Source organism: Armigeres subalbatus, chromosome 2 (genome assembly GCF_024139115.2).
Source record: "Armigeres subalbatus isolate Guangzhou_Male chromosome 2, GZ_Asu_2, whole genome shotgun sequence".
Taxonomy (NCBI): domain Eukaryota; kingdom Metazoa; phylum Arthropoda; class Insecta; order Diptera; family Culicidae; genus Armigeres; species Armigeres subalbatus.
Window position 1 is genome coordinate 201,880,510 of NC_085140.1, and position 13,582 is coordinate 201,894,091.

Consider the following 13,582-nt stretch of genomic DNA (forward strand, 5'->3'; position numbering starts at 1 on the left):
GAGCCGTCCTGCATGGGATATGGGCTCGGATAATCTGGATAGCACTCGTTGTAGCACGGTTGATCGTACTGATAAGCATACTGGTTGTAATTATCGTAATTATCATAATAATCATAAACAGGGTATGCGTTTTCTAACGGATGTGCTTGTCGTTTGACATTTTGGTGATATTGTTGAGAAGCTGGCCTTTTAAATTCATTGGCGGCCGATTACCATAATTTACGAATTTCGATAGTTGACTCAGGTCAACTTCCATGGCTTCTACTCTTTGGGAAGTTTGAGGTGACCTGAAGGGTTTTGTGAAAATGGATTGTATGAGAATGCATTTTGGGAAGGCTGATGCCTAAATGGGTTGGTTTGCAAGGGGACTCTGGGAGGTAAAGCATAATTTTGAGGCACACTAGGCCTTCTTGGAGGTAATGGTGGCGGTAGTAGAATTTTGGGATTTAAAACTGTGTCCTGGAAGGTATTTTGGAGGTTCCTTTGGCTTAGGCAATGATTGGCCACCATGTTCGTTTCGGAAGGGGCAGAACGGATATCTAAATTATAATATTCAGTGCAGAAGTTGTAAGCTTGACCCAAAGTTTTGGGTTTGTACTTTTTAACAGGATGCTCAGAGGTTTATCCAATCCTCTGATAAATGCATCGAGTGACTTGTCACGGAAGTAGTCGATATGTGCTGCGGCATTCGGTCGCAGTTTATCGTCCGTTTGTATCTGAGCAATTATCAATGATAATAATTCATTGACGCGGCTGTAATAACTGCTGAGGCTTTCCTCGGCAGATTTTCTTATAGATGTTAATTGGAAATCTAACGTCTTAACATCGCGTCGGTCACGATAATACAGGATTAACGTGTTTTTATATCCGTCCAAGAGGACGAGATATTATTCGCATTCAAAATATCGGCAGCTTCGCCATCAATTTTCCGGCGCACTGACCGTTCAAGGATATTAATTTGCGACGGTGTCGCACCGTTGTCGCGGTAAGTTCTGAGAATGGAATCAACATCGGTGATCCAATCAATAAGTCTGGTAGGATCACCCTTGAAAATTTTAATTTCCTTGACAAAGTCTGGAACTTTGCCTAAATCAATAAACTGTTGAATGCTCATAGCAGGAGGCGGGGCACTGGATTAGGGTTAGGATTCATCATATTTGAGTAATAGAAATTTACTCGCGATTTCTTCTTCGGTAAAATATTGAGCAAATTGGGCAAGAGCTTGAGGAGAACTTCGACAAAATGACCAAAAAAAATCACTCAGATAGGAGCAAAAATTAAAACTTTTGAGATATTGGAATAAAAATTTCACTCACACTTTTCGGATTTAACAAACTATCACTAGCACTTGTTTGATTGAATAAAATAAAAGAAACTTACAGTAAAATTGCCAACATCCTCCGTTGGACTTCCTGGGTTTTCCTGGGATGATTTTTAATAGAGGGACTACATCTAAGGGAGAGAACCAGGCAGTTATTTCGGGTTGGTCCGTTTTGCTGCTGACGGCTACTCGGGCCCTAATAACGATCGATCCGGCTGGATGCGGTGTCCTGATCCTCGCTTCGTCCGTAGGGTAGGCTCGTTGAACCTAGGGTGTGGTGTTTGGCTCCTTCCACCAATGGTGTGATAGATCACTTTGAGGATTTTTACACTTCACTTGTTGAACGATTTTTCACTACCGGACACTTATACTATTCCCACGTCGACGGGTCCCTATTCGGGCGCCAGTTCGCGTTTTCGCGTTTGGGATTTCTTTTTAAAAAAAGACCCAAGTCGATTGACTACTAAACTTAAACTGATTTATTGTCTTAATGTAACCTACCACCTAACCTAATAATGCCATATCAGCACCCTACACCTGGCCTCGATGCCAATCGATGATACTGCTGACCGAGCTCCGTGCCGTCGCCGTTGCCGAGGGCACCCAAATCGCTGACGTCGGTGGTGCCATCGATGGAATGTGCTAAGTCCGGGTGGCCGGGCGTTAACTCGAGCAAAGGCGTAGGATCAAGGATGGTATCGATCATTTAGTAATTCACGTTCGATCATTTAGTAGTTTGTCAATAACTCATTCCAAAAGCTGAATTTCGAAATGTGTTGTTGTGTGTGTTGTGTGTGTGTGTGTTGAAATGTGTAGTAAGGTGTACTTCTAGTGCGAAGGTTTTTCTACAACTCGGCCTAATGGTTCGGTGTTAGAATTCAACTAACAACGGAGTTATAGCGCTAGTTACAGTAGCTTAAACTAAATGATTGGAATTTTGTAATCATTTAGTCTAAGTTACTGCAACTAGCGCTATAACTCCGTTGTTAGTTGAATTCTAACACCGAACCATTACTTAAATGAATGCTTAGTTGAAATCCAGGGCAAGTTCCACTTGGAATGTAGAGCCACCGAAGAAAAAAAGAGGAAGTAGAAGATTTAGAGGAACATCATCATGTTATTGTTTCCACCCTGAATCGTTTAGTGACAATTTCTATGCCAAATTTCTAATTCTTTATTAAAATTTTATTTGCTAATTGCCAAACAGAATCATCTTGCAAAGCCTTACGAGAAGATTTGTAATACTCCTAATTCTATTAATATCTGTTTTGGAAAACATTAAACTTACAAAACTTCAAAACCTTTATGGTCAAAATAAAGCTACGAATCGGTTGATTATTAAAAAAAAACTATACGCTTTCGACTGGAATGCTTCAACGAGGTATCGAAAATGTTTCACAAATTCTCTTCCTTTAATAGAAACGCCACATTGAACATTTTCACTACGCAGCAAGGTACCAATGCAACGTGTGATACTCCTCATTAATATGCACTATTTGTCCACGGACGGACCACTGTTGATTCGGAGTTTGCATGGAAGCAGGAGAAAAAAAAACTACACGAGCCGGATGTTTTCATAACAACACAATCATTAGGATGCTAATGAAAGCGCATGATCAATCACCGCTACGTGAGCATGCGAATTGATTAAGTTGACGCCCACTCCACACTCCGTTTTGCAACGCTTCTCGAACGGAAATTCAGGTCATATTCTGCCTGCGCTATCTATCGTGTGTCAATATTTACTCGAACGGAATGGTTAGTAGTTGCAGTTTCCGGAAGGATGGTTCCAATAACTGACTGGTTCCACTACGGTGTCATCGCTGCTAGAATGAATGTTCCGATTGACCGAGCACGGAAGGAATTTGATGACAGTTCTCATAATTGAATGTATTATATTTATGTTTTTTTTGCGCAGAACGTCAGGTTGTCGGTTTGTGGAAATTTTACATCGTTATTTTCCACTTCATGGGTGAGCCTATTTGCAGGAGGGGAATCAACTGCAGCCTGTTGCTTTTGTCTTGTATACAAGTGCAGTTGGGCTCAACTTGTGAATCAATCTTGGGCCGTTACACTGAATGAATATTATGCTGCATGAACAGTTATGCTTGCTATCATCGACACACTGTTTCTCCAGATTTCGCTGAAATATTAAATGGTACACTTTTACCTAGAAGTGTAAGTGGTCACCTGTAACGAATAGACTAATTAGATGGGTTTATATGATTCGTTCTTTCAAGTTTCGAATAAACTTGATTGAAGTAAGAAAAGGAAAACCCAACGGAAAAACGCTAAATATAATTGACATAGGTCGTATCTATGAATACATAAAATCATTCTGAACCACATTAACTTTAATGCATTATATGTATTATGTTTCTATTTAACTAAATAAAAGCAAACTTTTAATATCATCAACGCTGTAATTGCAAGGAAAAAGATGCTAATGATTCGATGACGGTGTTCATTCCAAAACTGAGAATCAATGCGCATGTGTCATAGTTTCCCCTCGCCTCCATGTGCGGTTTTCATCCGTTATTCCACGTGTAAACAAAATTACTATTTCTTAAAATTTTGTGTTTCCATAACAGTACTGTTTACACAACGTGATATGTATGTATGACCATTTGTATGTGATCTTGTAAAATTTTAATTGCTTTTATCATTTCATCGCCATTGGAACGCATCTTAAAAAGTACTTCGATCATGTTTCTCGTTTGGATGTGAGTGTAGAAATAACGGAGCAATGAAGTTTGCGATGTTACACAATCTGTCCAGACTCCGTGGCCAATGTCACCAGAGCGATCTCGAATGGCCCTGAAGTCATTGATATACCCTTTTTAAGGACATAGTTGGAAGAGTACCACGATGGCAGTTGTCGTGGATTCCAGGGGTTCGGTTCGACCCACTTCGGGATGGCTGCATCATCTCGTCTTCCATGTGTGCACGGATAGTGCGTAGTGAAGGAGATCACTCAACTTCAGTTGTAGCAAGCTATAGAAAATTATTAATTTAACTCTTTAGCGAGCGAAAAGTTCACTCATGTTTTTTTTATACACCCCTTCCTCTGTGTAAATCCCTTCCTCTGTGTAGATCCCTTCCTCTATATAAAATCCGTTAACCTGTCCAAACATCAATTATCCATAGAATATTTTGATGTATGAACAGGCTTCCGGAAATTTGCCGCGTACCGCTTCAAATAGCCGCTAGTTGGTTGCGTAGCTGAGTTGGTTCTATCAGCACGATGAACGCCCAACGCTTGCGCGCGCTGGTTACGATGATGGATGATCACACGCGGCCGTCACGACGCCTACTGCGATGATGGTTGCAAGTCGTTTCCAGCGACTGCTGCTATCCGATCGGTCCGTTGTTCGTTTGTCTGCCCGCCGCTGCTTGCGTGGAGGGTGGTTGCTATGGCAACAACACCCGTGGTAGACGAATAGCTTCCCGCGCACAAGCGGTGTTCGTGGGCGGAATGCCTAGGTGTGGGTGGTTGCTATGGTGACTACAGCCGTGTCGCTGCTCGTGAGCTTAGGTTTCGGGAACGCTTGCTGGTTGTCACGTGGTTCTTCGATGCTGCCAAGGCAAGGAAGGGTTCCGTGCGTTGCGTGTGTCGTCCGAGTTGTGAATGACCCGATTGTCCATTGAGCGCCCGTTTTATAGTCTTTGGACTAGGCGAGGGAAGGCTAGCTTCCCTGGTTACCATGGAAACTGCGCGCTTCTTTTGTTTCTTATATTTTTTTTTTGCTTGCGCTTCCGATCAAGCTAGGGGGTAATTCCTATTAGAGTAACCAAAGATTTAAGTTTTTTTTTCAAATGAATAAAACGCAGTACGTCTAGAATATTTCTTTCATCTTTTTTTTATTTATAATTCTTATTACCTTATTATCAACCAATATTTTGAATTATTTTGGTAACTTTTGATAGTATTTATTATTATTATTATGTATTTATTAATATGTTTACTACAATTTCATTTTAGGTCCATATCTCACAACTTATTATCCAACTTGTCATTTGTTTTTCTGGTTTAATAAGAATATTATCTGTTTTGTCTCAATATTGTATTCAAATTCTTTATTCATTTGTTTAATATATCTGAAATTCCACTTCTATATTTCGTAATATTGTTATATAAATTTATAATGTATATTTTCTTGGAACGTATCTGCTCATTCTCCTACAATACCCCTTTCCCCTACTCCTTACTCAAAAATTGTGAAAAGTATCATATCCTTAAATCTATTAGGTTTCCTTATAATTCTATGAGGGCGTGTTGTCGTTGTTTCATCATGTTCCGCATTATCTTGAATTTGCTGTGCTTGGAATGGTGGACGAACATGGTCTTCATCATTTTGCTCGATTATCATTTGCTCTGACTCTGCTTCTAGTTCTGCGGGTACCCGTTTAACGTCTTGTATGTTGCGAGCGTATTGAACACCCCGGTCGCTTCTTACAACCACCTTGGCGCCCTCTCTAGCTATGACAGTAAACCTATAAAATTTGATTAGAGAAAAAAAAACGCTGCATGTGGTTGTCGGTTCATAAAAAATATGCTAGATACCTGTCTGCAGAAAATGTTGGATCTGATTTATGCTTTTTAGGCTGCGTTATGAGTACTCTGTCTCCAACAGCTATATCCGAATATTTGGCTCCTCGTTTAGTGTCTGCGTATTTCTTGCTTTCCAGTTTAGAAGTTGCGTCCTTTTCCCTTACGTCTGTACGGTCCAGCGTCTCCGATGTATTGCTACTCCAGAGGCATGGAAATGTACCTCTACATTTCCAGCCCACCAGCATTTCAAAAGGTGTAACTCCAAGTCGAGATAAAGGTCTCACTTTGTTGTGCATGTGTACGTATTTGTCAAGAGCCACTCTCCAATTTGTCTTATCGAGCTTTGATGCCGCCAAGGCATCTTTAATTCCTTTGTTTTGTCTTTCGACTGCTCCATTTGACTGGGCACTTAGTGGTATGGATTTTAGAATTTTTACTCCTCTTTCCTCCCATGTTTTAACAAACTTGTCGCTTTGGAAAGGCGGACCATTATCACTTTGAATCGCCAAAGGATAGCCCCAATTTTCGAAAACTCGCATGAGGGCATTGTTGGTTGCTTCTGCGTCCATATGTTTCATTTCTATGACTTGTAGATATCGGGAATATGTGTCAACAATGACCAAAAATTCGCCATGACCAAAATCCTGATCCGTGAAAAAATCAATTTGCAATATTTCCCAAGGGCCTTGAGGCAGCTCTCTGCTAGTCAGTGGAAGTGGTGCATTTCTCCGAGACAATCTCAGACAAGTTTCACAGCTCTTTACATGGTTTTCTGCATCTTTACTCAACCTTGGCCACCAGAAGTAATTTCTCAAAATTCTTTTCATGGATGATGCTCCCATATGCCCTTGGTGTGCTACGTCTAGAGCTCTCTTTCGGAGTTTATGTGGTAATACTACACGATCTTCCTTGAAAATCAAAGATCCCAAGGTTCTTAGATGCTTCGATTGAGACTCATAACAACGTAGGTGGTTCTCCCAATGTCCAGTTCTGAGGGACTCTCGAACTTCTGATTGTTCATCATCTTGTTCAGCGTGTGTTTCGATTTCGTTCCATGACAAATCTATTGTCCCTGCGTCGAGTAAGTACAGTAGATGTCTTTCGGCAGCGTCATCAAATGGATCTGTATTCTGTTGATTTCCAATTAATCTTGATAATGCATCGGCCAAGTTCTCGTTCCCAGGTATGCGCTCGACCTTGAAATTGTATGGCTGTAACCTAAGTGCCCAAGCTTCGGCCCGAGAGATAGCTCTTTTCCCAATACGATGCATACCACCAAAAATGAATTCGTTTGATTCTGCATCTGTTCTTATGGTGAATCGGATACTCATGAGGTACATGAAAAATTTTTCTACTCCCCAAACCATCGCCAGAGCTTCTTTCTGAGTATGGGGGTACTTCATTTCTGTAATCGAGAGTGCTTTCGATGCACATGCAATAACTCTTGGGTTATCATTTGTGTCAAACTGAACGAGCACTGCTCCTAGCCCATATGGTGAGGCATCCACAAAGAGCTCTGTTTTGTCATCCCGGTTATAGTAGCCTAGCTTCTTGACCGTTTTCCAAGCACTATGAGTTAGAAATTTGAATTCCTCTTCATGTTCCTGTGCCCATAAAAAGCTATCTGTTTTGGCAAGATCTCTGAGATGTCGGGTTTTATCCGCGCGTTGAGGTATGAATCGCTCAATAAAGTTTATTAAACCCAAAAAGCTTTTAACCTCTGCTTGGTTCTCTGGTCTACGAAAATTTTGAATTGCTTTGATTTTGTTTTCGTCTACACTCCATCCATCTGCAGATAAGTTGAAACCAAGAAACGTTACTTCTTGGCGACCTAGTTCGCATTTATCCTCGTTGATATTGACGTTGTGGTCTTCAAGTCGCGCCAATACTAGTTTAAGGTTTTGTCGTGTTCTTCCTTTGTTTCTCCGAAAACTAACACATCGTCCAGATAATTGACAACTCCGTCACATCCCGAAAGAATAGTAGATTGCATAATTTCCTGAAAAATGTCAGGTGCATTGCAAAGTCCAAATGGGAGTCGGCGACACCTGTACATTACTTCTCCCGAGTAGAAATTAGTAAGATGGCGACAGCCTTCATCAAGTACGACATGAAAGAAAGCATTCTTCAGGTCAATGGTTGAAAACCATTTTGCTCCGTGCAATTCCATCAATATTTCTTCGAACGTTGGCATCCTGAAAGGAGTTCTGTAGATGCATTTATTCGGTCCTCTAAGGTCCACGACCAACCGTATATCATTGTATCCTTTCGGTACAGCCAAGAGTGATGAACAGAATGAACGATCCATATCATCCGTGACCATCTCGATTATTCCTGATTGCAGCATTTCATCCAATTTTCGCTTTGCTAGCTCTTTGTATGCAGCAGGTATGTGAGTGTAAACATTTCTTGCAGGTGGCATCGCTTTATTATAAAACAGGACAACTGGGGGAACATTGAACTTGGGGAACTCCCGTGCTGATTCAGTAAGTGTAGCATTTATCAAGGCTATTTCACATGGCCAAACGCTGTTAGTGACTGGTATTGTCAATCCTATTACAAGAAGACTGTATCTTGTCGCGGTGTTGAATCCTAGCAGTGCTCTGCCTTCATCTACAACGTAGAATTTTTCAATGCAAGTGGGTCTATCTTTTGACACATACAGTTCTCCCGAAAATGTGGCGATTACTTTGATGTTGGTTGAAGCAGCGTAAGCTCTAAGCTTAATATCTGTTTCGTAACTCAAGTCCATCAACTTACTGCGCGTAGACTCTTTTCCGAGCATTTTATTGAATTGCGTCTTTGTTACTGTATTGACTTGAGCCCCGGAATCTATGAAGAAAATAACGCGAGTACCAGCGACTCTTCCAATCACAAAAGCATCCTCTTCAGTCTGGTGCATTGGTGAATTTGAGACAACTTTATCAATGACTACTAAATCAGTAATCGCTCGGGGCTGTAATTTAGACAAATAAAAGAGCTATATTTTTCTTTGTTAACTGTTTTATGAGTCGATATTGGTATCATCTCTAATCGAATCGAACACCTAACTTCTAAATTGAGATAAACAAGAAGAAGACAAGGACATATGATATGACATCAATACCGACCCAAGGATTTTTTTTTTTTAAATCATTTATTTATTTTCGAATTCAAATATTTATTCAACAGTTTTCTCAAAAATATCAATTTCAATTCTTGACCCACTAGTCAATTTCACTTACATCAGACGATTCCAAAACATTTGTCTCTTGTTCGTTCTTGATTGCTGCAATTTTCCGAGGAGGTGCCTCGCTATCTTCGCTGGTCAAACGCTTGGCTGGTATTCTTGTTCGATTTTCAGAGGGGCAACACCGAGCTAGATGTCCTTGTTGTTTACAGCTGTGACAAACTTTCTCGATGCACGGGCATTGCTCAGGACCGTGGTAAATGCTAGCACAACGCCAACAAGCACATTTCGTTGGTCCCTGATAACGCATCGAATTGCGATGAAATGAGCCTCTTCCGCGGATCATATTGGTGAATCTTCCTGTTGTGTTTCGGTGGTACTGTCCTCTTTGGTTTAGTTTGCTGGAGATTGCTGCTACTGACGCTGTTCGTTGTGGCTGTCGCGTTTTCTGGAACTCTTGCTCATTCGATAACTCTGTTTCATGGTCACGTACAAGGTCGATTAAATCGTTCAGGGAACCTTGCCGAATCCAATTTCTGTGTGCTAGTGTCCGTACCCGTTTATCGGTCGAACTTTTTATCACTGTACGTGCCACCGCTTCCATTTCATCATCCTCCTTATCATAACCACATAATTTTGCCGATGCCGCTACACGTCTAACAAATTGGATACTGCTTTCATTATCCCGTTGGGTGGTATTCAGAAGTTTGCTTCGTTGGGAAAGCGTGTAAGCTCTAGATCCGAAATAACAATCTAATCTGGCAAGTGCATTTGAGAATGGGTCAATGGCTTGATCAGGCATGTCGGGTGAAGACTTCGTTCCTTGAAGCAATTCAAGGAGCTTTGGTCCAGCTTTAATCCGGAAGACATCCATTTTCATATTCTCATCGTTAGCCTGGATCAGATTCAAAGAAGCCAACAGAATATTCTTCCAATATTCATAGCCCTTTTTGTCTATGTCGGAGTCACCTTCCGAAGGAATGCACTCGGGTATGCTCATTGTACTCAGTGACATATTATTCACACTGGCCAGAAGAGTTTCACCAACAGCACTGTACGACTCTGCAGTGTTCGAACGGAAAGGCTCGAAATCGTTGGCTGGATTTGACATAGTCGTAGATTGCAACAGAGAATCTTTCTCGTTCCGGAGCTGAGTGAGCTCAATTCTCATTGCCGATAGCTCTTCCAAAAGCATTTTTTTTGTAATACTTTTTTTAGATTTCCTGTGAAGCAGACCAGAATGTTTTCATTAACTTCTTGTACATAACGCAATTCATTAAATATACTTCATAGACTTCGTAAGCGCTGACATCAGTTTTCTATCTACTATCTACATCAGAAACCGATTTTAAATTTGAGTATATCATCAGCCTTTTTTCATTTGCTTCTACGAATCCTCACCTTCTCATTGAGGATTGGCTGTTGCTAATATTGACAATTGTGAAACTTCGCCTACTCATCGAAGTTTTCTGTCGTTTCCGTTGAAAGCTAACCGTCTTCTCATCGGTTGCTTACGAAGCATGTGTTCGAAACTTTTTTCGACTTTAAATACGTACCTTTTTAATGATTTGTCCGTCGTACCGTCCGCGCCATTGTCGTGGATTCCAGGGGTTCGGTTCGACCCACTTCGGGATGGCTGCATCATCTCGTCTTCCATGTGTGCACGGATAGTGCGTAGTGAAGGAGATCACTCAACTTCAGTTGTAGCAAGCTATAGAAAATTATTAATTGAACTCTTTAGCGAGCGAAAAGTTCACTCATGTTTTTTTTTTTATACACCCCTTCCTCTGTGTAAATCCCTTCCTCTGTGTAGATCCCTTCCTCTATATAAAATCCGTTAACCTGTCCAAACATCAATTATCCATAGAATATTTTGATGTATGAACAGGCTTCCGGAAATTTGCCGCGTACCGCTTCAAATAGCCGCTAGTTGGTTGCGTAGCTGAGTTGGTTCTATCAGCACGATGAACGCCCAACGCTTGCGCGCGCTGGTTACGATGATGGATGATCACACGCGGCCGTCGCGACGCCTACTGCGATGATGGTTGCAAGTCGTTTCCAGCGACTGCTGCTATCCGATCGGTCCGTTGTTCGTTTGTCTGCCCGCCGCTGCTTGCGTGGAGGGTGGTTGCTATGGCAACAACACCCGTGGTAGACGAATAGCTTCCCGCGCACAAGCGGTGTTCGTGGGCGGAATGCCCAGGTGTGGGTGGTTGCTAGGGTGACTACAGCCGTGTCGCTGCTCGTGAGCTTAGGTTTCGGGAACGCTTGCTGGTGGTCACGTGGTTCTTCGATGCTGCCAAGGCAAGGAAGGGTTCCGTGCGTTGCGTGTGTCGAGTTGTGAATGACCCGATTGTCCATTGAGCGCCCGTTTTATAGTCTTTTGGACTAGGCGAGGGGAAGGCTAGCTTCCCCTGGTTACCATGGAAACTGCGCGCTTCTTTTGTTTCTTATATTTTTTTTTTGCTTGCGCTTCCGATCAAGCTAGGGGGTAATTCCTATTAGAGTAACCAAAGATTTAAGTTTTTTTTCAAATGAATAAAACGCAGTACGTCTAGAATATTTCTTTCATCTTTTTTTTTTATTTATAATTCTTATTACCTTATTATCAACCAATATTTTGAATTATTTTGGTAACTTTTGATAGTATTTATTATTATTATTATGTATTTATTAATATGTTTACTACAATTTCATTTTAGGTCCATATCTCACAACTTATTATCCAACTTGTCATTTGTTTTTCTGGTTTAATAAGAATATTATCTGTTTTGTCTCAATATTGTATTCAAATTCTTTATTCATTTGTTTAATATATCTGAAATTCCACTTCTATATTTCGTAATATTGTTATATAAATTTATAATGTATATTTTCTTGGAACGTATCTGCTCATTCTCCTACAGCAGTCAATATGGTACCGGACCTTCCACGGGGGAACCCCACACTTCCCGCACTCTTCTCCCACCAACATTCGAATGCATCGAACAGCATCGAACAAAAGTTTAATATTCAAATTATTAACCTGTTCACAACATATTTATTCCCTTTCCATGATAATGAACATGTCTCTCCAAAGGTTATTTCGGTATTTCGGCGCGAATTATATCATAAATCAGCAGTTTCGCGTCAATTGAATAGCCATTCGCGATTTAGTGGGTTTGTCACTGCACTTCACTTCTTCTCAATGGACATTGAAAAAAATCAAGTTTTCACTCACTTCTCCGCACATGGAATGCAAATTAAATAGGGGCCGTCCAGAAACCACGTGGTCATATATGGGGGGAGGGGGGGGTTTGGGAAATGACCACGATAAGCCACATGGGGGGAGGGGGGGTGTTGCTCTCGAACCACGTGGCTTTTTTTACACGAAAAACTTTTGGTGAATAACAATAGCGGTGAAAAAAAATACAAATCATTAAAATTTAATAATTTAATTAATAAACGCAAAGCGCATCTTAGGGCCGATGCCCACGTAGCGTCTTTTCAACTCAGCGTTGAATAGACGTAGGTGTACATCGAGAAAAACCGGTAACGCAGCGTTAGTCGTAACGCCTTAGATCCTTTTTCCATAAAAAATTAACGAAAAACCAGGTTGCGATTCAGTCACAACTCCACAAATGGTTTTTGGCATCACGCCGCCGACACTTTTGCATCTGCGTACGCAGCTACAATTTTGAAAAATGTTCATGTTTTTACAATAATCCAAGAAAAAAACTTTCAAAAGAATTTCTTATGGATAATCAGTAAAAATCCAGTAAAGAAGTTTCATGTAAAAACTTTGACTTAATTCATATAATCCTGATAAAATTCTGACATTCAGAATGATTTTTGAACAATTCTCTCTGAAAAATTTTGCTTGGAAATTTTGCTACTGAGGAAATTCAAATAGAATATACTAAGTTGAAAAGCAGACCAACTTTCGGTTGGAATATGGAGCCGTAGAAGAGAAGACTTTTAAATTTTTCAAGAAAAAATCTTCTGAATTTCCGAAAGATATTAAACAGCCAATGCCACGCGAAACACTTTTTCTGTTGATTTTTTGTTTTTGGATTTTTTCAAATTTGGAATTTTGAAATGAAAATTTTTCGGAATACTTTTTTACGCTCTTTGTGAATTCTACACATTTTTTTTAAATTTTCCAAGTATTTTTTTTTATTCGAGGCATTATTTAGAATTTCCACGGAAGAGTCAATGGATTATCTTCAAAAAATTCTTTGGATTTTCAAAGAATAAATCTTTAGAATTCTCAAGGTTAATGTTTTTAATTTGCACCATAAATTTTCCAAAATTTCATCGGGACTTCATTCTTCTTCGGGAAGTCATTTTGATTTATTTGCAGGTTCAGCTAAACATTGCTTTAAATCTTTACCATGCAAAGATGCACATGAAATGATTTAGAAATTTTAAGGAATTTTTACATCAGAAAATCTTTAAAATTTTGATTTATTTTTTAAGGAATTCCTACTGGAAATGCTTCAAAAGTACAACCTTTACAAGTACTACAAAAGTACAATTTTTTCGTTATTTCCACATGTAA

General features: G+C 40.2%; 2 protein-coding genes across 2 annotated transcripts; both read right to left on the reverse strand.

Annotated features, from left to right (window-relative positions):
- Window positions 1–5,276: 5,276 nt before the first annotated feature.
- On the reverse strand, window positions 5,277–7,163 carry LOC134215759 (uncharacterized protein K02A2.6-like). Its single transcript, XM_062694882.1, has 2 exons — window positions 5,886–7,163; window positions 5,277–5,815 (listed from the first exon to the last, which is right to left on the reverse strand). The coding sequence occupies exons 1-2, from the start codon at window positions 7,142–7,144 to the stop codon at window positions 5,527–5,529; spliced, it is 1,548 nt and encodes a 515-aa protein (XP_062550866.1). The 5' UTR covers window positions 7,145–7,163; the 3' UTR covers window positions 5,277–5,526.
- A 598-nt stretch (window positions 7,164–7,761) lies between these two features.
- LOC134209503 (uncharacterized) lies at window positions 7,762–11,201 on the reverse strand. Its single transcript, XM_062685484.1, has 5 exons — window positions 10,599–11,201; window positions 9,098–10,265; window positions 8,634–8,829; window positions 7,933–8,351; window positions 7,762–7,872 (listed from the first exon to the last, which is right to left on the reverse strand). Exons 1-5 carry the CDS (start codon window positions 10,697–10,699, stop codon window positions 7,762–7,764), a joined length of 1,995 nt encoding a protein of 664 aa, XP_062541468.1. The 5' UTR covers window positions 10,700–11,201.
- Window positions 11,202–13,582: the final 2,381 nt, after the last annotated feature.